Source organism: Macaca fascicularis, chromosome 2 (assembly GCF_037993035.2).
Source record: "Macaca fascicularis isolate 582-1 chromosome 2, T2T-MFA8v1.1".
In the NCBI taxonomy this organism is placed as follows: domain Eukaryota; kingdom Metazoa; phylum Chordata; class Mammalia; order Primates; family Cercopithecidae; genus Macaca; species Macaca fascicularis.
In genome coordinates this window covers 158,096,588-158,119,622 of record NC_088376.1, presented here as the reverse complement: position 1 = coordinate 158,119,622, position 23,035 = coordinate 158,096,588, and the positions used below count along the sequence as shown (strand labels likewise).

At 49.2% G+C, this 23,035-nt stretch overlaps 1 protein-coding gene across 4 annotated transcripts in view; it reads right to left on the bottom strand.

Moving 5' to 3' along the window:
* SLC12A8 (solute carrier family 12 member 8) overlaps window positions 1-23,035 on the bottom strand; it is a 130,082-nt gene that overhangs the window by 50,434 nt on the left and 56,613 nt on the right. For all 4 annotated transcript variants that reach the window (XR_010584636.2, XM_005547929.5, XM_074033263.1 and 1 more), the window contains one exon: window positions 9,144-9,257. Coding sequence is in view for 3 of the 4 variants with exons in the window: in XM_005547929.5 (XP_005547986.3) it covers window positions 9,144-9,257 (114 nt within the window). In the remaining variant the exon portion in view is untranslated. The remainder of the gene's footprint in view (window positions 1-9,143; window positions 9,258-23,035) is intronic.

Genomic DNA, 23,035 nt, shown 5'->3' with positions numbered 1-23,035 from the left:
TCACAGAAGACATAGATGGCCAGAAGATGAATCAACCCCTTACAGCTCTCAAATACACATCCTTGGGTAAAATAACCAATGTAAATGTCAATGAACACTTACCAACATTTGCAAGTGGGCAGCTCATCTCTTTTCTTCCCTGCCCCCTGAATCACCCAATGGCACACATAGACCAAAGTTCTTACTTATCACCAATTACCACAAGCCCACTTCCCACTCCAATTCCCTTTTCTGTTCCTGAAAATGAAGATTCGTAGGAAAAGAAAAGCCCAACAGTTTTTCTAGGCTTTTCAGGTTCCTGTTAGTTCACAAAGGACAACTGACTCTTTCTCAAGGAACTTCCAAGCTTCCTCCTGGGGACTTTTCAATCCAAATCTGTGTCCTGAGAAACTCTTCAACTTTTTCTTTCCATTTACAACTAATTGTTTCTCTGCTGCCTGTTTTCTAAGTTCGTTACTTTATTTTTCTTTCTTATGAAGGCAGACTACACATGCACTAACGTGCCCAAGTCTCATCTGCTGCCTTTTTTTTTTTTTTTAACTGAAAAAACAAAAGGGATCTATTACTGTCTGGAGGCAATGTGGCTCCAAGCCCTGCTTTCCTCACCTGTAAATGGGGATTATACTATTTGCTTTGCAGGGCTGTGGTGAAGTTGGAACAGATATTCACAAGCACCTAGCATAGTGGCTGGCACCTTGTAGGTGCTAAATAAATGCTCACCCAGGAGAGATGGGCTCTGCTCCTTACTCAGAAATCCCTCAGATTCCTAAAGACTGGTCTGCCTCTCATTACCTTCCTTCTGATTGCCAAACCCCACTCCTTTCCCATACCTGGCTTGTTGGTTTGTTTGTTTAGCTGTTCCTGCAAAAATCTCTAAACCTCTCTTTCTCTGTTCTTGGAGCAAAACTTGTGAGTTTCCTTCCCTCTCAATGTTTTAGAGATCCTGCTGGGACAGACAGTGTCAAATAATGCAACTTGCCATCTCCAGGACCCAGGCAAGATTTATTGGCTTCTGAATGAGGGGCGGCACCAACATTGTGTGTTCTGTCTTTCAGCATCCTCTCTCAGTACGTGGGAAGTAACGGGGTTTACCGCTTACTGGCTGGGAGATGTTGGGGGAGATAACCTCTCTCTGTCTTTGCTTCCTCATCTGTAAAATGGGTAAATAATAGAACCTGTGGGAGGATCTAGGTTCCGTGGGGCCCGAAATTTTTTTGAAAGTACAAAATTATGAATATAAAATTAGGAACAGGGCTTTGGAAGGAGCCCACACAAGTGAGGGACCTTGAAGCCCAGGTTTCATCTACTTCATGGCAGCCCTGTGTCTGATGGAACCAGTCAGGCTGTGGAGAAGTTTAAATGGAAAACTATACACAAAGTGCTTAGTGCCTGACATAATAGGTTACTGTAATGATAATAAGTATTGTCGATATTTATAATTGTTTTGATACAAACTGTTGATATGTATAATTATTTTGATAAAACAATTATAAATTAATTCCATAAATAAAATCACAAAAAATAGACATGTATAATAATTATAAAGCTTTTTTTTTTTTGAGATGGAGTCTCACTCTGTCACCAGACTGGAGTGCAGTGGTGCTATCTCGGCTCACTGCAACCACCTCCTGGGTTCAAGTGATTCTCCTGCCTCAGCCTCCCGAGTAGCTGGGACTACAGGCATGCACCACGCTTGGCTAAGTTTTGTATTTTTAGTAAAGACAGGGTTTCACCATGTTGGCCAGGATGGTCTCGATCTCTTGACCTAGTGATCTACCCACCTTGACCTCCCAAAGTGCTGGGGTTACAGGCGTGAGCAGCACACCTGGCCTAAGCTTTTTTTTTTTTTTTTTTTTTTTTTAAAGACAGGGTCTCACTCTGTCACCCAGGCTGGAGTGCAGTGATGCAATCTCAGCTCACTGCAACCTCTGCCTCCCGGGTTCAAGCAATTTTCCTGCCTCAGCCTCCCCAGTAGCTGGGACTACAGGCTTGAGCCACTGAGCCCAGCCAAAGCTTCCATCTTGTCTCCTGTTTCTGCTCACAAGTCCATCAGAATGAAGGGAGTGGAGTGCGCCCCCATCTTCAGACTGTCCCTACTTGGGGCTCTCTAGTCCTTAAACATGAGGACCCCATTCTGATCCCCATGTTTAAGCAAGTTCTTGTCCTCTCACTCATAAGACACATAACTTGTGAGGAGACCCAGGGGACGCCTGGGAGGGGAGAATGGGGGAAGTAGACCAGAGGAGGGGTGAGCACTAACAGCCGGGCTGAGGGGCCTGGAGACAACCAGCCAACTGGAGGGCCCAGCAAACTCCCAGAGCTTCTCAGAGTGTGTACATGAGCAGGAGAGAGGAGTCAGGCCCAGGGAGGTCAAAGGGCATCACAGAAATAGCTGGGCTCTTGAAAAGGAAGGTGACTGTGGACATTTCAGTAAAGGCTGTAGGTTTCCTACCACATTTTTTCGTGCTGGGTGAGGTCAACCACAGGCCCATGTGTTGGCTGTGGCCAAAGAGGCTCTTATCCCTTCCAGTAAGAGTTTGGAATCTGGGAACAAGGGTTACAGGACTTCACATGACTGACGTTCTTCTCAGTGAATTTCCATTTCCTAGTTCCTCCGAGAATGGTGTTCCCGGATCCCTGGAGTGGCTGCATCCGTGTGGTGTGTGTGAAATCCTAGAGAGGGGATGTCTGTTTCTCAGGGAAAGTTTGGTAGTGAAGCTTGGAGAAGGAACACATGTTGAGAAGCAAAGCAAGTACAGTGTCCACTCCAAGCCCCCCACTCCACCCCTGCAGCCACCAGCACAGGGTGTAATGGAGAAGAGTGCAGTGAGGGGGCAGGGGGACAGCTTCCTAAATCCAGAGGAGCCCCCAGACCAAATCTCCAGCCGCTCTCCCAGGAGGTCGCCTGCCCTTGGGATAAAACATCCTTAACTATCATATCTCTGACGGGAGGATGGGGGGCTGGGGGACAGAAAGGTTTGTTCTTTAAAACTCTCCCCTTGCCACAGCCTGGAGGTTCTCTTGTTCCAGAAGAGGATGGCGTTGGAGGGAGCCCCAGCCATGACTCACTTGGAGCTAATCCTTAGCAAATCTATCACCATGGAAACTGCCAATCATCCATGCTTTTCATAGCTTAACTGAACATCTGCCAGGAGACAGCAAGTCATACAAACCATTCGTCCTGCCTATCGTGTTTACATTTGGGGCCCTGAAAAACAGAGACAGAGACACGGAGGGCAGCTCTCCACAGCAGGGTGACGGCCCAACTCCGGCCACTAATCAGTTGCGTAACCTCTGTCAGGTCCTTCACAAGCTCCTCTGCACCCCTCCTCCCCCATCTGGTAAAATAAAGGATTGGATCAATGATTCTTCGCCTTGGTTGGGCCAAAGGAGAGTGGGAGGGACAGGAAAGCATGTCCCCTAAAAGGGGTGGGGCAGAGAGGCCTGTGTAGTTACAATCTATGCACTATTATCATTTTACATTTGAAATCTTTTTTTTTTTTTTTTTTTTTTTTTTTGAGACGGAGTCTCGCTCTGTCGCCCAGGCTGGAGTGCAGTGGCCGGATCTCAGCTCACTGCAAGCTCCGCCTCCCGGGTTTACGCCATTCTCCTGCCTCAGCCTCCCGAGTAGCTGGGACTACAGGCGCCCGCCACCTCGCCCGGCTAGTTTTTTTGTATTTTTAGTAGAGACGGGGTTTCACCATGTTAGCCAGGATGGTCTTGATCTCCTGACCTTGTGATCCGCCCGTCTCGGCCTCCCAAAGTGCTGGGATTACAGGCTTGAGCCACCGCGCCCGGCTGCATTTCAAATCTTACAAAATAATACTCATAAGTTAAACCACAGAAAACAAATCTTGACTCATCGTCTTAGGTAGCTATAGCTTTCTCAGCGGAAGGACGACAACACTCCATCTCTGAGCCAGAATGTCCCGTGTCTGTGAGGCTTTTAGTATCATTATCAAAAGGGAATATAGGCCAGGCATGGTGGCTCATGCCTCTAATCCCAGCACTTTGGGAGGTGGGAGGCCGAAGCGGGTGGATCACTTGAGGTCAGCAGTTCGAGATCAGCCTGGCCAACCTAGCTGATCTCAACTCCATCTCTACTAAAAATACAAAAATTAGCTGGGCACAGTGGCATGCTTTTGTAATCCCAGCTACTTACGAAGCTGAAGCACGAGAATCGCTTCAACCCCCACTCACACCAGGCATCCTCTCTCTTAGGAAAGCCAGCCGTGGGAGCAGGCTGGAGGGGCGCATCAGGGCCACATTGCCAAGACAACCCCCGGTGCACCAGAGCACGCCCGGGACATTCCCTGCGCAGTGTGACCAGGCAAAGAGGCCTTCTGCCCCTGCCTCTAGGGTAAATGCTAACCTGGCATCTCGGCCCAGGGGTCTTCACTCAGTGGGGACACTGCCAGGCCCCGGGGAACACTCAGATGGTTTTCAATTTGTGTGTGGCAGGAGAGAGGAAGAGAGACTGGGAAACATCTACAGATGTTAATTTTGTTTTAATTCCCTCTGTTTTTCCCCTTTCCTTTTCTGTCCATTCAAGAGGAAGCTGACCTATATTCTCTTGCCTCGTGGGAGACAGGAGGCAGAGAGGAAGCAGAATTTGCCTGTGCACTGTTTTGGCTTCTGTTTCTCAAAAGCCTAGGTCCTTAGAAGATTTTGGAGGGAAACAGAAAAGAAACAGCAGAATGGCTGGGGAAAACATGGGGGGACAAGGAGAAAAACTATCACATAGTTAGTGCGGCCACATAAAAATACAAATGCAGAATCAAAAATTATTAAGTTTTTTTTGTTGTTGTTGTTGTTTTTTTTTTTTTTTTTTTTTTTTGAGACAGAGTCTTACTCTGTCGCCCAGGCTGGAGTGCAGTGGCACGATTTTGGCGCACTGCAACCTCTGCCTCCCAGGTTCAAGTGATTTTCCTGCCTCAGCTTACTGAGTAGCTGGGATTACAGGCATGTCCCACGACACCCAGCTAATTTTTGTACTTTTAGCAGAGATGGAGTTTCACTATGTTGGCCAGGCTGGTCTCGAACTCCCAGGCTCAAGTGATCTGCCTACCTCATCATCCCAAAGTGCTGGTATTACGAGGCGTGAGCCACTGTGCCCGGTCCAAGAATTTTAGAAACAGCAAAGCCTTAAAACAAGCATGAGGCCCTTCTCAGGGTAGGGACAGTGTGAACGCATAGGTCACACACCCAGAACACTGGCCCTGGACAGGAGTGTCCCCTATATTTGACAGAAAACTGGTTCTGGAGTTTGGGGCAGGGGGAGAGAGAGGCTGTTCACAGGTTCTGGGGAAATGAGGACCTGGGACCCCCCCACTCCCTGGCAGTACTGGTGAGGAGCTGGTAAGACCCCCAGTCTATGTACTTGGGGAGTACACAGACCCTAAGCATAGGGTTCCCAATCTCAGATTTCTGGTCCCTGAACGTGGCTCAGAGGCAGCACAAACCTGAAAGGCCCTATGGATAGGACGATGGGAAGGCCTGGTTCTGTTTACAGATAAGGAGTTGCAGAGCCCCCCAAACATGTCTGGGTACTGTATAAAACCCTAAGCCCCTGGAACTGGTGCAGAGCATGGCAGGAGCAGGTGGAGGCATGCTGAATTACTGATGTTAATTTTAAGCCATCCCGGCAGAATGAAGGCTTAGAGTCAGAGACTGACTCTTCCTGTTTTATAAAAATGAAAACGCACTATTTCTGGCAAATCTGGATTTGTGGATCAGGATTCGACCTGCCACTTTCAAGTCCTAGTTCCAGGCTCATTTCCATGGCTGAGCCTTAAGAAAAGTCAGGCAGGAGGCTGACGCAGTGATACAAGCGATAGATGAAGCTGGGACCAGAGTGGTCAGGTGGTAGAGATAAGGAGAAGTAGAGAGAATCTAGTGACTCTTAGGAGGTAAAATTGACAAGACTTAGAGGGCACTGGAAAGAAACAGGTTGGTCTGATCACTGGCATAAGCAATTGGCTGGGTGGAGGTGCCATTTACTGACATCAGGAGTACAGGAGGAGGACGAGTTGAGGGGTAGGTGAGATGGGTTTGGTCAAACTTGTTCGGTCCAAGATACTCAAGAGAAGATGTCACATGGGCAACTGAATGCATGATGTGAAGATTGGAGAAGTCTGGGCTGGAAGTGTGAATTTTAGAGTCATCAGTTTTGAGGGTGGTTATTCAACAATGAGCATGGATGAGACTCCAAGGAAAATAGTTGAGAAAGAGATGAGAGGGCCTAGGAATAGCCTGAAGATCCCCAACATTGGATGGTCAGGCAGAGGGGATGCACCTATGAAGGCAAGTCAGAGAGTAGGAGGGAGCTGAGAAGGCTGCACCATGGAAGGCAAGAGAAATGCAAAGGGAAGTGCATTGTTGCTGAGAGGTCAAATAAAGTGAGAAACTAAAAATGCGTGCTGCATTTAGTAACAAGGAAGTCACTGGTGACAGAGCCATGTCGTTGGAGAGACAGGCTTGCAATTCCCAAAAGACAGAGTGGGAGAGTTGAGCAGGCGATAAAAGAATGGAGATGGGGAGACATGTTATGTTTGGCTATGAAGAGGAGAGGGAAAGGCTATTGCTATAAGGAGAAATGGGATCGAGGAAAATCAATTAAAGATGATTAAAGTTATTATCCTTTTCATTTTAACAGCTTTATTGAGGTATAACTAACATACTATAAGATGTACATGTTTAAAGTGTAACAACTTGAAAAGCTTTGCTATATGAATATACCCATAAAATCATCACTATAATCAGTAATACACACACAGACACACACACACACACACACACACACAAATTTTTTTTTTTTGATACAGGGTCTCACTCTGTCACTCAGGCTGGAGTACCATGGCGTGACCAAGGCTCACCGCAGCCTTGACTTCCCAGGATCAAGCAGTCCTCCTGCCACCCACCACCCACCCCCAAGTAGCTGGAACTACAGGTGATTCTCCTGCCTCAGCCTCCCAAGTTGCTGGGACTACAGGTGCATGCCACCACACCCAGGTAGTTTTTGTATTTTTAGTAGAGATGGGGTTTCACCACGTTGGCCAGGCTGGTCTTGAACTCCTGAACTCAGATGATCCACCTACCTCGGCCTCCCAAAGTTCTGAGATTGTAGGCATGAGTCACTGAGCCCGGCCCAAGCTAACTTTTTAATCATGTTTTGTAGAGCCCACAGGGTCTCACCATGTTGCCCAGGCTGGTCTCAAAGTCCTGAGCGTGAGAGACCCTCCTGCCTTGGCCTCCCAAAGTGCTGGGATTATAGGCATGAGCCGCCATGCCAGACCAGGAATATATTTTTCATCCCCCCAAAGTTTCCTTCTGCACTTTGGTAATCCCTTCTTCCTGCTCCTCTCACTCCCATTCCCAGGCATCTGTCACTATAGCTTGCATTTTCTAGAACTGCATATAAATGGAGATGTATACAATCGTATTTATTTGCTCTTTTTTTGACCTGACTTCTTTTACTCAGCATAATTATTTTGAGATTCACCTATATTATTGTGTGTATCGATAGTTATTTCTTTTTCTTTTTTTAGAGACAGAGTCTCGCTCTGTCACCCAGGCTGGAGTGCAGTGGCACGATCTCGGCTAACTGCAACTTCTGCCTTCCATGTTCAAGTGGTTCTCCTGCCTCAGTCTCCTAAGTAGCTGGGACTACAGATGCCTGTCACCACCATGCCAGGCTAATTTTCTTTTGTATTTTTAGTAGAGACGGGGTTTCACCATGTTGTCCAGGCTGGTCTTGAACTCCTGACCTCAGGTGATCCGCCTTCCTCAGCCTCCCAAAGTGCTGGGATTATAGGTATGAGGCACCACGCCCAGCCAGTTATTTATTTTGATTGTTAAGTGTTTTCCTATTGTGTGGCTACACCATAGTTTGTTTATGCACTCATCTGTTGATGAACATTCAAGCTATTTCTAGTTTGGGGGCTATTAAAATTTAAGCTGCTTTGAAAGTTCATGTACAAATCTTCAGATGAACACAGGCCTTTGATCCTCTGCAGTGGATAACTAGGCATGGAATAGCTGGATGTAATTTTTAAGAAACTGTCAAACTTTTTTCCAAAGTCATTGCACCATTTTACATTCCCTTCAGCAGCGCATGAGGGTTCTGGTGTCTCCACATCTTTGCTAACACTTGTATGGACAATCTTTTCAATCTTAGACATTCTAGTAGCTTCTCCTTCTTTTTCTGTCCCTATCCCATTTGGGGTGGGGACAACAAGTAAGGAAATGGCCACATATAGGAGGGCAGAGGGAAAGGGGAGAGAGACAAGGAGACGAGGCAAATACACTCCAGGCTATCAAAACTCTCTTGATCAAGAGTGAAATGCTTTTCTCTCTTCAGTAAGAGTCTGTTCCCTTGGGACAAATCCAGTCACTAGTAAATGTTATTTTTTATGGAGCATCTGGTCAACATGTTAGCTTATTGCCTTCCAGGCCAGGGACCCAAGCATGGGGCAGGGGTCCTACAGGTAGCTTGGCTGTGGGAGACTCCTCTACAGTCACTGTAGAGCAGGAACTTGGGGAAGGGAGGGTGAGGAGATTCATTCCTCACCCCTGGAATATTGTTTTGGCTCACACCTGATACAGCAAGAAAAGACAATAGTGTTTCTCTGCCCTCTGGGAGAAGATGTGCTGGTATGGGCAGGGGGAAGGGAAGGCATTCCCTTCCATTCCATTCCCTTCCATTCCATTCCCTTCCATTCCATTCCCTTCCATTCCAGGCATGCACTTATTCCACCTGTGAAAAGAGCAGCTTGTCCTGCTGAGGAATCTGTCCCGTTCAGCCCTATGAGATACGTGTCCTTTCTATGAACAAGAGGTGCAATGTGTAAGGAGTGAGGAGGATTAAATCATATTGAGGGCCTTCGGTAAACTCTGCTAAAATAATAGATTTTTATGTTTGAGGCCAGGGGTTCAAGGCCAGCCTGGGCAACATAGTGAGACCCTGTCTCTACAAAATACATACAAAAATAAACAAAATAACAAAATTTTAGTCAAAGCTAAGCCCATATCTAAAGTTGGATATACATACCAAGAGCACATGTAGGCCAATGATGATGCTGAATTGTGGAACCAAGAACTTATATCCCAAATTTGAGAGCAAAAAGGAACCCAGATTACAATACCTGTAGCCGCTGGGAAGAAAACCCCAAACACAGTGAAAAAAGATTCCCCGGGGCTGTAATCGGGCAGCGTGTTGTTCTGTAGCAGTTCGGGTGAATATCCAATGAAACCATGTTCTGAAATAATGCAATGGAGAGCAACGTGAGCCCAGTGAGAAGACACAGGAGGCATTTCCCCAGATGACAGTACTACTTCATATATTACTTTAAATGTTGGAAAGGTAGGGCATGTATGTGACACAGAGTGACAGAGCGGCTCTGCAGAACCATCTTCCTTCCCAATTCTAGGGTTGACTTTTGTGTGCCGATCCCATAGACACAGGTGGATGAAATAACATGAAAGGAAGCAGTGGTTAGTTCTGGGAAGGGGAGCATTTTCATCTTTTGCTTCACAGACTTTAATATAGCTGAAATATCTTTCAATGAGCATGTATTTATGTGTTTGTTTTCCATTTAAAAAATCAATCGATATTTGCAAGTTACTTCCCTACTCAAAAACCTTCAACGAATCCCTAATAGTTACAGAATCAAGTCCAAACTCCTATCAAAGCCTCCACAACCTGGCAACAGCCACCACTCCCTACTCATCCCTTGCTTTTTCTCCTCCCCAGCAGCTATACCCTGAGGAAGGCCACCACCCCCACCCCCGTGCCTTCGTTAAGCAGTCTCCTGGCCTTCCAGACTCTTCTCCCACATCTCTAAGCATCATATTGGGCCAACTCTTCAAGCTCAGCTCAAATGGTGCTCCTTTGGGCTTTATAAGGACTCCCTAATCAGAATCTATTCCTCCCTCCTCACTGCTCTTGGCGCTAGGTCTGGCCACAGTAAGACCTTCCCCAACTAGATTCCTTGAGGCACGAAATCCAGGTCTGCAGGTCTCTATCCCCCAGAGCTAAGCACTGCACTGGTGCACAGTAGCTAGGTTGCAAATATGGGTCACGCTGAAAAGAACCTTTCTCTTAGATCTCTCAGCCTATGGGCACATCTCGCTTCCACACTTTCAATTCGACTTGTTCACAGACTACTTTATAGCAGGAACATCTCAGATCTTATTTCCTCAAAGCATTTTAAACATTTTTGTACATCGACTTTAACAAAGTTTTTTCAAGTGGTTTCAACCCTGCAGGCACATTGCTTCTTTGTCAAAGGAGGTCACTTTGAACAGCATCTGTGAACACGCTAGTGAGCTGTGGAATTTTAAGACACAAGTCAAGTGTTCTTGGTTTCAGGAACACCCAGGATATTCAGCCTCTGCTTCTGAATCTCATCTCTGAGAAGGAGTTGGTTTGTTCCTATTAATTGTTGTCCAAGAGAAGCCAATCCCTACTCCTTTTCCCTCAACCCCTGTGGTGCCATAGGATGGGTATTCAGCTCTCACTCCACAGCCAACCCTAGGGTTTCAGGGACAGAATTTCCCCAAGCCTCATCCTCCACCCACTTGGAGCTTAATTACAGCCCAAGCTTCCATCCACAAAAGAAGGCTCCTGCCACTCCGATGAGTCCAGTGAGGTCGCCCGTGCTTCACACAGCTTCCAAGATTCACAACTTCATAAGAAAAACATTTTTTAAAAAAACAATAAAACGAAACCTCAGGGAAGCACAAGGGACCCTTGAGAGTTCAGTCAGGACTTAAATCATTGTCAATTGCTTTATTTTGCCTGAATACAGAATTTGTTCTGGCATATTCAATCCTAAGTGCTGTACAACTTTTCTGAATGGTTTGGCGTCTTCATAGCTGGCCCTCCCCTCATTAACAAAAAAGCAATAATAGCTAAGTTAACTTTAGCTTATCCGCTGGCTGACCTCACTGATGAGTCTTAAGGAGGAGAAAACCAGCCCAGCCTGCCTTGGAACTGAGCTCAGCCAAGCTGGACCGATGTGCAGATCGGAAAGCACATCTGAGCGGAGGGCTGTACGTGCCCGGCAGGCCCGCTTTGCAGGACATAAAACACTTCATCAGGCGCATTCATCTTCAAGGGCCCAAGGGCGGCCCTGACACATGGGAATATTTGGTCACCGGGCCTGAAGGGCTTTGCTCTGGCCAGCCTGAAGGTTCAGAGGGATTTCAGGCCCAACAGATGAGTCACTGGGAAGCCTTTTCTCGCCTGTTCCTTCAGCAAGACGCGCAGGCTGAGATAATGAGTCACTTGGCTGCCTGTGGGCCTGCCTCAGTTGCCCTCTGTTGCAGGGCTAATGAGAAATGGAGCCCTGCCACATTCGCAAGTGCACACTCACACTCACACTGCTGCTGGCCCAGCCTGCTCTGAGCTGGAGCCAAGCTCAGTACTGAATCTTGCTCAAGGAAATAGTCTTAACTTTGCAAAGAACACTATGGACAAAAATACGTGTCAATGCTTTATTTACAATAATGTAAAATCGGGGGAGGGGCCGGGTGCAGTGGCTCACGCCTATAATCCCAGCACTTTGGGAGGCTGAGGCAGGTGGATCACTTGAGGTCAGGAGTTTGAGACCAACCTGGCCAAAAGTTGAAACTCCGTCTCTACTAAAACTACAAAAATTAGCCAGGTGTGATGGGGCACGCCTGTAGTCCCAGCTACTCTGGAGGCTGAGGCGAGAGGATTGCTTGAACCCGGGAGGTAGAGGTTGCAATGAGCCAAGATTGCACCACTGCAGTCCAGCCTGAGCAACAGAGCAAGACTCTATCTCAATTTTTTAAAATTTAAAAATAAACATAAAATAAAAAACATCAGAGGAGGTTCTGAATGTCTAACTATGTGAGACTGAGACATTTTAAAAGCTTATAAAGAGTTTTTAGTATGAGAGAAAACTGTCCATGTTATATGTAATATATGTTAATTCAGAAAACTGGATACCATTTATAGTATAAATACAAAAAAAAGGTGTATTAATCTATACATGTAAGAAACAGCTAGAAGAAAACACTGAAATACTAACTGTGATTGTTTGTATAATGCAATTACAGGCAATTCTTTCTTTTTTTTTATTTCTACAAAATATCCACATTTAAGTTAATGGGCTGAGTGCAGTGGCTCATGTCTGCAATTCCAGCACTTTGGGAGGCTGAGGCAGGAGGACTGCTTGAGCCCAGGAGTTTTAGACCAGCCTGGGCAACACAGAAAGACCCCTTCTACAAAACACACACACACACACACACACACACACACACACACACACACACACACACTCTTATCTGGGCATGGTACTAGCTACTCAAGAAGCTGGGGTGGGAGAATCACTTGAGCCCAGAAGGTAAAGGCTGTAGTCAGCTGTGACTGTGCTACTGCACTCCAGTTTGGGTGACAAAATAATTTTTTTTAATGAACATAATCTACTTGTCATCAAAAAATAATACCTTTTAGGAAAACAAACAAAACATCCCACAATTGAAAGCCTACTTTCTCCAGGAAGCTTTTCTATGTATGAAGAGCTTTTCTTTCTGTTTATACTCTATTTCCCAAAATGACTTGAGTGGCTTATGAGAAAAACATAAACAAGACAGGGAAAATAAAATAAGGACCAAAGGAAGAAAGAAACTGAGCAAAAGAGAGAGAGGGTGAGAACACCCCCACTTGTACCTGCATGACCCACAGTCTGAGGCCTTATTCAGAGAGAATTTTCTGTTTTGACCAAGCCCACTGAGGCAGGGCATTGGATCTGGTGGCCCATCCCTCACATGGGCCACTTTCCAGTGGACAAAAAGGAGCCCCCAAAGCTGGCACAGTGGACCCTGCCTCATTTCCTCTGCCCCTATCTTCCCAGGCCCTTATGACTTGCACCCCTCACCTATCACCACCCCGCCTCAGGGCCCCCAATCCTAAGCCAGTCCCCAAAGAGTCTTCCTCACTGGTCCCCATCCTGCCTGCTGGGGCCTGGGTCTCCTTCCCACACCCTGAACCTGGTGGCCCAGCCAGACCTGAGGCATGGCTGACTCTCTGTTGGGCTTATGCAGAGTGGGTGCCCAGGGGAGGAACTGATGGCTCTGACTGGCCGGTACTGGCTAGTTAAGCACGGTGTGAGGTCAGCAGGTCACACCCAGGATTAGGGCTGAGGTCCATGCCATCTGCCATGCCCTCCAACAGTGGCTCTTAATGCCTGACTTGCTGATGCCCAGACCAAAGGTTCCTAATTCTTTTAGTTGCCCCATTTGAGAGTCTGATGAAAACCATGGTCCCTGTCCCCATAGACACCACATTTTGCATATCATTTTGGGAGAGGGCAGATTTCTGAAGTCTCTCTGGAGGGCATGGACCTTAAGGTTCGAGACCTCTACTCTAGCAGCTACATCTGCACCTAAGACTGTCCCGCCAGGAGGCACCCACAACTTCCCAAGCCCTGACTGCCGCCGTGCCCTGCCTCAGAATGGACAGCAGCCCTGAGAGTGACGCAGCCAATAATGTTTTAATGCCATAATCCTTGCCAAGCAATGGCCACGACTGTGTGCACAGAGATTGTGCAGGTCACCCCAAGAACATCACAGAGCAACCTCACTTCTGAAAATAATGCCAAGCAACCAATGACTGAACCCTTCCTATGTGCCAGCCACTGAGCACCAAGACCTTACAATGTCATACTTGTACAACGACTAACTGAGGACACCGAGGATCCGGATGAAAAATCTTGTTCGAGGTCACATAGCCAGATGTGTCTGTATTTCACCCACTGCCTCTCCCGGTGGCAGAACCCAGGCCTCTTTCTCTAGGAGGTGGGTCCCCAGGCCCTGGCACTGCACCCCCTTACAGAGAGATACCTACAGCACAGGTTGCCTTTCAGCCCCAGGAAACATGCCCACAGAGATCACGGCATCTCCCCCGGCCCCATCTGTGTAGGGCAGGCAGGAGTCCCATCCTGTGCCAACTGGCATGCGACTTGCTGGAGTTTACACAGCTGGGAGGACACAGCCCGTCCTGGACCCCACATCTGAGTGAATTCAGGTCTCCATCTACCACACTGTCCCTCTGTAATCCATCCCAAAGTCATTCCCCAGGAATTTCCTTTTCTTTTCTTTCTTTCCTTTTTTTTTCTCAAAGAGATGGGGTCTTACTCTATCACCCAGGTTGGAGTGCAGTGGCACTATCGTAGCTCACCGCAACCTCAAACTCCCAGCCTCAAGCAATCCTCCCACCTTAGCCTCCCAAAGCACTGGGATTACAGGTGTGAGCCACGACGTCTGGCCTCCCCAGGGATTTCCAACACTTGTTTCTTGACCTCGGAAGAGTCTCTTTGCCTCTCTGTTGGGCTTTCATTCCTCTGCTGGTGAAACTGAGACTGTGGTCTGGGGTCCTGTCATCTGACATCTTCCAACTCTCAAAGGCGTGGGATGCCTGGGCCCTGCAGCTGCTGCATGAGAATGGATCTGGGTTTGACCTGAACATCTGTTTCTCTATCCAAGGAATAAAAATACTTTGGTTCAGTTTGAGCTGTATGCTTTTAGGAAGAACAAAAACAAAACGGGGGGCGGGTAAGAGAGAGAACAAATGACGACAAGACTCAGGCAGTAGCAGGCAGAGGGAAAGTCCTTGAAGCTCTGTCTGCAGAAAGGTTTGATCTTACCACCCGGAATTCGGGTAACTCGGGCTTCTTGTGATGTGGCCAGTGGGCTGTGGCTCTTCAGGGCCCACCATCTGCTCCCAAGGGGTGCTCGCGGGAGCCTACCCTCCTCCGCTTAGCCAAAGGCAGGCAGCGGGGGTCACTAGTGGGACCGAGAGCTGCTCCAGCAGGGTTGTTGGGGTGCCCAGCAGCCGGGCATGGGGCCCTTGGCCTGGGTAGGTGGCTGTTGGGGGGCTCTGGGTGGCACCTGTGGTGCCCCCGACATTTCCCCCCCGCCACCGACGCCGCTGGGGGCTGCCGAAATTAGAAGAGGGAGTCGGGAAGTCATACCCCTCCCTGTGGGCGTCGGGTTGCACTGCTGACTAACTTAGAAAGCGAGATTTCTAAAAATGATGCTGGGGCTGCGGGCTGCGGGCTCCTGCCGCGGCGGGGGCTTCCGGCGGCGCTCTCTTCTGGGTCCCCCACCTCTGGACCAGCGACCGACGACCAGTCAGACAGCCCTTTCCTGGGAACGGACAATAGGAGAGGCTGGCGCAACCGAGAATAGCCAGCACAGAGGAAGGGCTCCGGACGGAGCAAGGAGGGTGGGGCTCGGAGGGCGCAGGAAGAGCGGCTCTGCGAGGAAAGGGAAAGGAGAGGCCGCTTCTGGGAAGGTACCCGCACGACGACGCCGGAGGGGCGTCAGGGGAAGTGGGAGGCCCCGGAGACTGTGCGAGGCTCCTCGGCAGAGGAAGTGGGCGCGGGCGCACGCGGGACCTCGCACCCGGCCTCGCGCGCAGCCTCTGGACAGCCCAGTGCGTCTCTCCACCTGCACCTCGCCAGACGCGGCCTCACGGAGACGGGGATCTGCAGCCAATCCGAAACTGCCTGGCCCAGGGGGTCCAAGGAAAGGGGAGGAAAGGGAGTGTCCACAGGCCCCATCCTGCCACTTGTCACCCACAAGAGTTCCTTCCCAAGCAGCCCCACCCTCACCCGGACACTCACTCACTCAGATACTGCCCAGCCCCAGATGGGCTAAGAGGCACAGAGATGGGCAATTAAACACAGCAGGACCGGTCTGCCTGGGCTGGGAGTGGGGTTTTTCTTCTGGGAGCTGCAAAGGGTGAAGCAGTTATAGGTTATCAGGGAGGAGCCCAGTCAAAACTGAACTCAAGAAGCATAGATGTGGGAGAAGTCCCCGCCATGCTCATCCTCCGTCGGCATGAAGCACAGGGCCCCCTTCCAGGCACAAGGACCCTGAAGATCTCTGGGTGGAGGAAGGCAAGAACAGCGGCAAAACCAGGAATCAGGACAGCTGGGTTAGGGCCCTGGTTATGCGAGGACTCACTGTGGGACTGTAAACAAGCCCTTTTCCCTTGGAGGTTTGCAACGCAAATTTTGAGTCAGCGAGATTGGCATGGGCCAGAGACCCAGCCTTCCTGATGAGCTCCCCGGTGATGCCACGCTCCTGCCTGCAGATCGCACTCTCAATAGCGGAGTACGAGATAATTTTTCAGAACCCTTCGAATTCTGAAGTCTACCCAGCCAGAAGCCCACTCTCAGGCCTCTTAGGACACACTCTCCAAATACACAGTTGGTTTCCAATGGCAGAGGTAAAATCCCAAACCAGCTTCCATAACATGCCCCCCTCTCTACCCTGACTCTGTGGTTGTTGATAGGGGATGTGCTCCAGAACCGTGAAACAAGCTCCCTACCACAGTTTCGTATGTTAATAAAACCTTACTGGCCGATAATGAGAGATTATATGGAAAGACAGAGAGATGAGGAAACCTTCATGGTCTCATTCATCGGCCTATTTTAACAACTGAGGAAACCGAAGGGCAAGCTGGAGCCAATTGTTCAAAAGACATGCAGGGTCAAAAGGGGAACAGTAACCCTAATTGAGAGTACAGTTTGGAGTCCAGATAGTATCAGGTCCCAATCTGTTGGGCTCTCCCATTGAACTGGGTCATAACAATCCTGGTACAACTATTGGTGTTCAATAAAAGTGTTTTGAAATAGAACTGACTCGGGCTGTATTGCATCGGACTGTTTTGAAATTAAACTGAATTGGGCTGTATTGCTTTGTATTGATCACTGCCTGGAGATTTGGAAGAGGAAATAATAATAGGTTTCGAAGAGGTCCCCACGGAGTTCTGGGCGTGAGCCTGGAGCCTTCCTCGGACCACAGTCTCCTCTCTGGCTTCAGCCCTATTGACTTTGGTCCTCCAAAGAGAGGGTGGAGAGAGGATATGCACAGGGTTTCCAGCCCAAGACCCCACCCAGAGAGAAAATACACAGAGGGAGGGCTGGGCATTCCAGCAATGGCCAGAAGGGAAATCTAAAGTGGGGCTGGACCTGCCCAGAGGGCCAGGGGAGTCCCACCCAGCCTGCCTAGGGAGGAGCAGCCTGGAACCCCTGCCTGGCCATGGGGAGGGCCCCCACCCTGTGGGAGGGCTGGCTGTCGGGAAGAACCCCCAGGGCTGGGCAACCCAGGGGATGAAGGGCCAGGTTGGAGGATGTCAGGGCAGCCTCCCTGGCCTGGGAGGGAAGCGGTTGAAAGTGTCCCATAAAAAGAGCAGCTCCCGCCACGCCCTGTGGTCTAGGACGGCAGTCCCGGGGCTCTTTCTGAGCTAAGGATTCCTCATTTGTGAAAGGAAAGATAAGCTTTTTCTTCATGAAGAATGGTTTCTGATAACCAAGAAATTGTTCCATCTGTTAACACGGGCTCTATTTTAAATGCTTAATGAACCTTTTCTCATAATGGCCTTGAGATCAGTAAGCTGAGAGGGGATTTTTGCCTAGAGAGGCCTCCAGCCGGAAAGAGCTGTCAAATGTCCAAGAATGTGAAAAGAATCTGACTTGAGGAGCCACTAGGTTCTCACCTGGGCCCCAGGAAACAAGAGGCATCTCAGGGTGAGAACAGTGCTGTCCACTTCCGCTGTGCACCATTCGTTCCAAGTGCTTTACCGTATTAACTCACGGAAGCCTCACAACTACCCTATGAGGTAGATGGATTTTTTTTTCAGGGAAGGAAACTGAGGCACAGAGAGGCAACTGGGATTCAAACATCGTGTTGCCACTGCTGCGGCGGTGCTTGTCCAAGACTGCAGGGAGTCTTGGACGAGTGCCAGGGGCTCCAGCTGGTCCAGCTGGGACCCTGCAGAGGGGTCCAGAGAGACCCCGCCCCCAGCCCAGCCCATAGAGCCCCCACTAGCCTGCCCTAGAAAGGAGCCCTAAGAAAGGAAAATCTGGCCTCCTTATCTCCTGGGGGAAAGGAATGCGCTCTCCCTCCCGCCAGGATAAGGGGCTGTTTTAACGGGAAGTCTCCACCCTGGCTGTGGGTCCCTCCCAGCCACCACTTATTCCTTCTGGCTGTCTCTGCCTCTGGCATCCCACTTCTCACGCTTCAACTCCTGACCCCCAACACCCCCAAAATAATCCTAACTCAACTCATGGCCCCCTCAAATCAGCTGCCCCTGCACAGCTCCAAGCTGGTCAAGGAGTCTGCCCTGCCCCACTGTTGCTTGGATATCCTCTCTAGGCAGGCAGCTGAGAGGGGGTGGGAGGTCAAGTGGCCCCTGCAGGGAAGGGGCAGTCAGTATCAACACACAGATACGTAAGCAGAGCCCCCCTCCTGCCAAGCACCAGGCTGAAAATATTCACATGCTCAGACCCCTTCCCCACCAAGTTCTGCAGCCATAGGCAGCTCTCCCCCACCCCAAGTCCTACCCAAGAAACAGAGCAGGGCCTCCCTTAGAATCCCATGGCTAAAGATTCGGTATCATAGAACGGTAGAAAGTTAGCATCACAGCACTCTTTAGCCTTAAATCCATTTTACTGATGGGAAAGCTAAGGCCTGAGAAAGGAGATGCCCACATCACAAAGTTAGCAGCTGCTCAGGGGAGACCAGAACCCAGTGTGGCCAAGCCCTTGTCCAATATGTCCTATGGGTCCCCATCTCTCTGCTGTTACTGGCTGGCTACTTGCCTGTTTTTTCCACTAGACTATGAGCCAGGTGGGGGCAAGCACCATGCTCTCTTATTTTCTGGGGTATCTCCAGCACCTAGCCCCAGGGGACATGCAAAAAATATAAAACATTAATATTAACAAACAATAGAAACAACCCAAATATCCATCCACAGATGAATGGATAAACAAAATGTGGTATATCGATACAATGGAATATTATTCCACTATAAGAAGGAATGAATTTCTGATGCATGCTGCAACACAGATGAACTTTGAAGACATCATGCTAAGTGAAAGAAGCCAGACGCAAAAGGACAAATGTTGTATAATTCCCTTTACAGTAGTTCCCCTTTATCCACAGGGCATCCATTCCAAAACCCTCAGTGGATGCCTGAAATGGCAGATAATACCAAACCCTGTATATACTATGTTTTTTCCTGTATATACATACCTGTGATCGAGTTTAACTTATAAATTAGGCTCAGTAAGAGACTAGCAACAATGACTAATAATAAAACACAATTATATTGTAATAAAAATTTTACGAATGTGGTCTCTCTCCCTCATCTCGAAATGTCTTTTTTATTCTTTTCTTTCTTTTTTGGCGGGATAGTGGGGACAGGGTCTTGCTCTGTCGCCCCGTCTGGAGTGCATTGGCATGATCACGGCTTACTGCAGCCTCCACCTCCCAGGGCTCAAGTGATCCTCCCACTTCAGCTTCCAGACTAGCTGAGACTACAGGCCAGCGCCACCATGCCCAGCTAATTTTTTACATTTTTTGTAGAGACAAGGTCTCAGTTTGTTGCCACAGGGGACACCTCTTCTCACCACAGGAAGGTCCTTCCTCCACGAGAAGCGAGGCGGGGAAGCTGTCCAGCAAGCCCTCTGACCACCAGTCACCAATGTAGGCAGAACTCACTGTGTGCTCAGGGGTTTAGGTGGAAAGGACCATTGTGCTCAGGAGTTTGCTGACGTCTGGAATCCGTGGAGTTTTACTCAAGGGTGAGGTGTGTGAGCATTTGCAGCAAAGCTGTCAAGAAATACAAGCTGCAGCGTCTCAATATCAAGCATGCCCAACTCCCAGGGAAGACTTCTGCAAAATCAAGGGTGCTGTTGTCCTAGTCCTATGGTCAGCACATGTTCTCAATTTCAAAACTTTCCTGGTCACTGGGACCCAAGGCCTGGGAGCAGCATTTAACCTGCGGTCCCACTAAATGACAGCTGGCCTTGAGTGAGTGTGCCTTTAACCCGGGCTGCCCTGGGCTAGTGCCATATCACCTGACCTTGCAGCTTCAGGCTGCACCCCGCTTCCCTTTGTGGGGCTGGCAGAGGCGCTCTGCTCTCGGCCTCCTGGCTCTGAGAGGAGGAAACCAGAAGTGGCCCCTTCCTGTGTCTGTGTGTTCTTTTGCAAGCCATTGTGTGCCTTTTCTGCAGGCGCTTATGGAGAGTGAGGTGTGTTTGTACCATCTCCCCGTCAGATTAGGAATCCTCAAGGTCAGAGACAAGTTCAAGCCTCCCTCGGGAACGCCTCCTCATCCCCAGGTGGCTGCAATCACTGGGGTGCTGGCTGAGTCCAGTGACCATACATCCTGCCCCACATCCTGCCTGGACAGCCTGAGAAGTGCTTTGATGACTGATCAACCCAGAGAGCACGCGGGGAGAGCAAGAGGAGAAGAAAGGATGCTGCTGCTCTTGACTGAACGTGATTGAGGCGCTCCAGGAAACCACCTTGCTATGCAAAGTATAGTCCCCAACCTGCGGCATTGGAACCTTCATTTTAACAAGCTCCCCAGATCCTGAAGCACTGTCTTAGAGTATAACCCAGGGCCTCCAGGGAACTATTCTTCCAGGACAAGCAATGATAATGACAATAATTTTTTATTGAGCACCTACTTTGTGCCAGGCATGACACTAGGCCTCTTATAAACATTATCTTATTTTATGCTTTAGCAACCCAGCGAGGCAGGTGCTATTACCTGCTTTTCAGAAACAAAGAGAGCAGGTCAGAGAGGTTACCTAACTTGATCAAATCCATGCAGCAAATTACAGCTGAGGCGGAACTTGAAGCTGGAGGTCTGACTCCAAAGCCATGTCTCTGACGACTGTAGTATATGTGATGCAATTTTTCACATCAGGCCAGCAGTGACAGCCACTTGCCAACTCTCTATGGGGCCCAGAGGTTTAAAGGCAAAGGCAATCCGCAGGCAGATGTCTAGAGGCTGCCTGCCCCCTTGCTTAGTGCTGGCCTACGGTGTGGACACCTATGTGTTGGGGTTAGGTCGACCCTACGGCAGAGGCCTCGATATTTCTTCAGAACACATCCCTGAAGATGAAGGTGCGTGCCTCAGTCCCCAGGGAGCACGAAGATCCAGGCAAGAGGGACATGTAAGTTGGATTGTGAGCAGGTCTGGAAGCTCTAGCACTGGCCTTGTCTGGGCCCTGGAGTGAGGGTAGCAAGGAGAAGAGTGGGGGTGGGGGGTGGGAGCCCACATGGGTCCTTTGTATATTATTTAACTTTCAAATTTGCGATTTGGGGCATCACCTCCTGCCAGCCTCAGGAGGCAGCACTCTCCTGCCAGCTCTACCTCTGGGTTACCTCCCACCCCCCACCCTCGGCCAGCACTCACAGGCTCCTCACACCACAGAGCCCACTCGCAGCCCAGGACGTCCCACCTTGTTCTCTGGGTCTGGCCGCCTTGCTCCCCACCCAAATGTGAGTGACTTGAGGGCACATCTCCCACTTTGTGCCTTATACAGACCCACCATCCTGCCTCCTACCCCAGGAGGTACCCCCAAAATGGTGAAGCCAGAAGTGCCTCCAGGTACGCTTCTACAGTCACATGACGAGTAATCTGCAAATTCCCCACAGCCGGGGGACACTGGCCACGTGCAGTGAGAGGAACACAAACCAGCAGCGGGGGGCACAGGCGGGATGTGTCAGCCCACCCCTCAGCGGTCACCCACCGCCTCCTCGGAACTCCCAGCTGCTCAGGGCTGAGGTGGGCGAGGCTCAGAAGTGTGGAAGGGCCCTCCCCAGCTGGTGATTTCATGTGTCAGGCATCCATCCCCGGAACAGAACACCCAGCCAGGGAGCGGGGCCAGCCCATCCCTCCTGCTCACAGAGTCACAGAGGGGGAGCAGACTCAGGGGTCAAAGCTGGGCAGCGCTCACTTGCACTTCCTTCTGCAACCTTTACCAGGACACACGGCCTCCTCAACCCATGGCTCCTTTCTCTGATCCCCAAGCCAAAGCCAGCAAATGAGAATAATTCAACAGAGACAGCTGGCTCGTGGGATCAGGGTAGGGGCTCAGAGCCAGGGCTCTGGGATTCTGGTCAGCCATTTTTTCTTCATCAGAATCAATCTCAGAATAAGAGGGAGGCCTAAGGCATGCTTGCTGCTGGCCAGGGGTGATGGGGACCACTGCCCACAGAAAGCCTTCTAACAAGGGCTGGATCCAAACAATCAGGGAACAAGGATGCCTAAAGCATTCGTTTCTCACCTAACTAGAGAAATATTAAATGTGCAACTCACATAATTTGACAAACAAGAACCACCAACATAAAATAAGTGTAATACTGAAAATATTCAACAGGTGGAACAAGTCAAAGAACATGCTTTGCTTCCTATTCAGGCCATGAAGGGAGAGAAAGAGAAGAAACGGACAGCAAGGAGGGATGGGGAGATGGCAAAGTGGGGGCAGAGGGGAAAAAGAGAGACAAAAGGATTGGGGTGAAAAAACAGAGACAGACAAGCATAAAGGAAGAAAGGATGAGGCAGAAAGAAAAGAGGAGGGAGAGCAGGTGGATTTGGGGGAATGCTGGACAATTGGTCAGGCTTGGTCTGCAGAAGTTCAGAAATCCTTACCTGGACATGAGCCTTTGTTTATAATTCTTCACTGTTCTAACCCTTTAAAATGCCTCTGTTCTAATCCTTAATCTTTCTCTCTTCAGGTCAAGAATGCCTTTGAGAATCTGGCAGTACTTCTGAACCCTGTGCTGGAAAAATACACTTATTTTCATACAATTTTGCATGCAACTTCAGAGCTCAAGGACTCTATGTTAAAAATACTTATTCTAGAAGCTCCACTCTGATTGGGAGACCCATAATGGCAAAAGCAAAAACACCTCAACTGCCAGATGAAAGTAAAATGAGGGTGGGATGTGTTGCATTCACGTCATCACATTGAGCTTTAATTATACCATTGGCTTCAGTGACAGAATTTGGGGCCTAAGCACCTTTTCCTGGTTACTACCCCAACAGTCGTATTGGAAGCAAGGCTGGCTACTCCAAGGGGTCCACTGTGTACATGGATGGTTATTTTGCAGTAAAGGGCCTGTGTTTGACCCAGGTAACAATGTGTGAGTCATATTAACCCTTTACAGATCAATAGGATTAATAAATTCCATATATGTA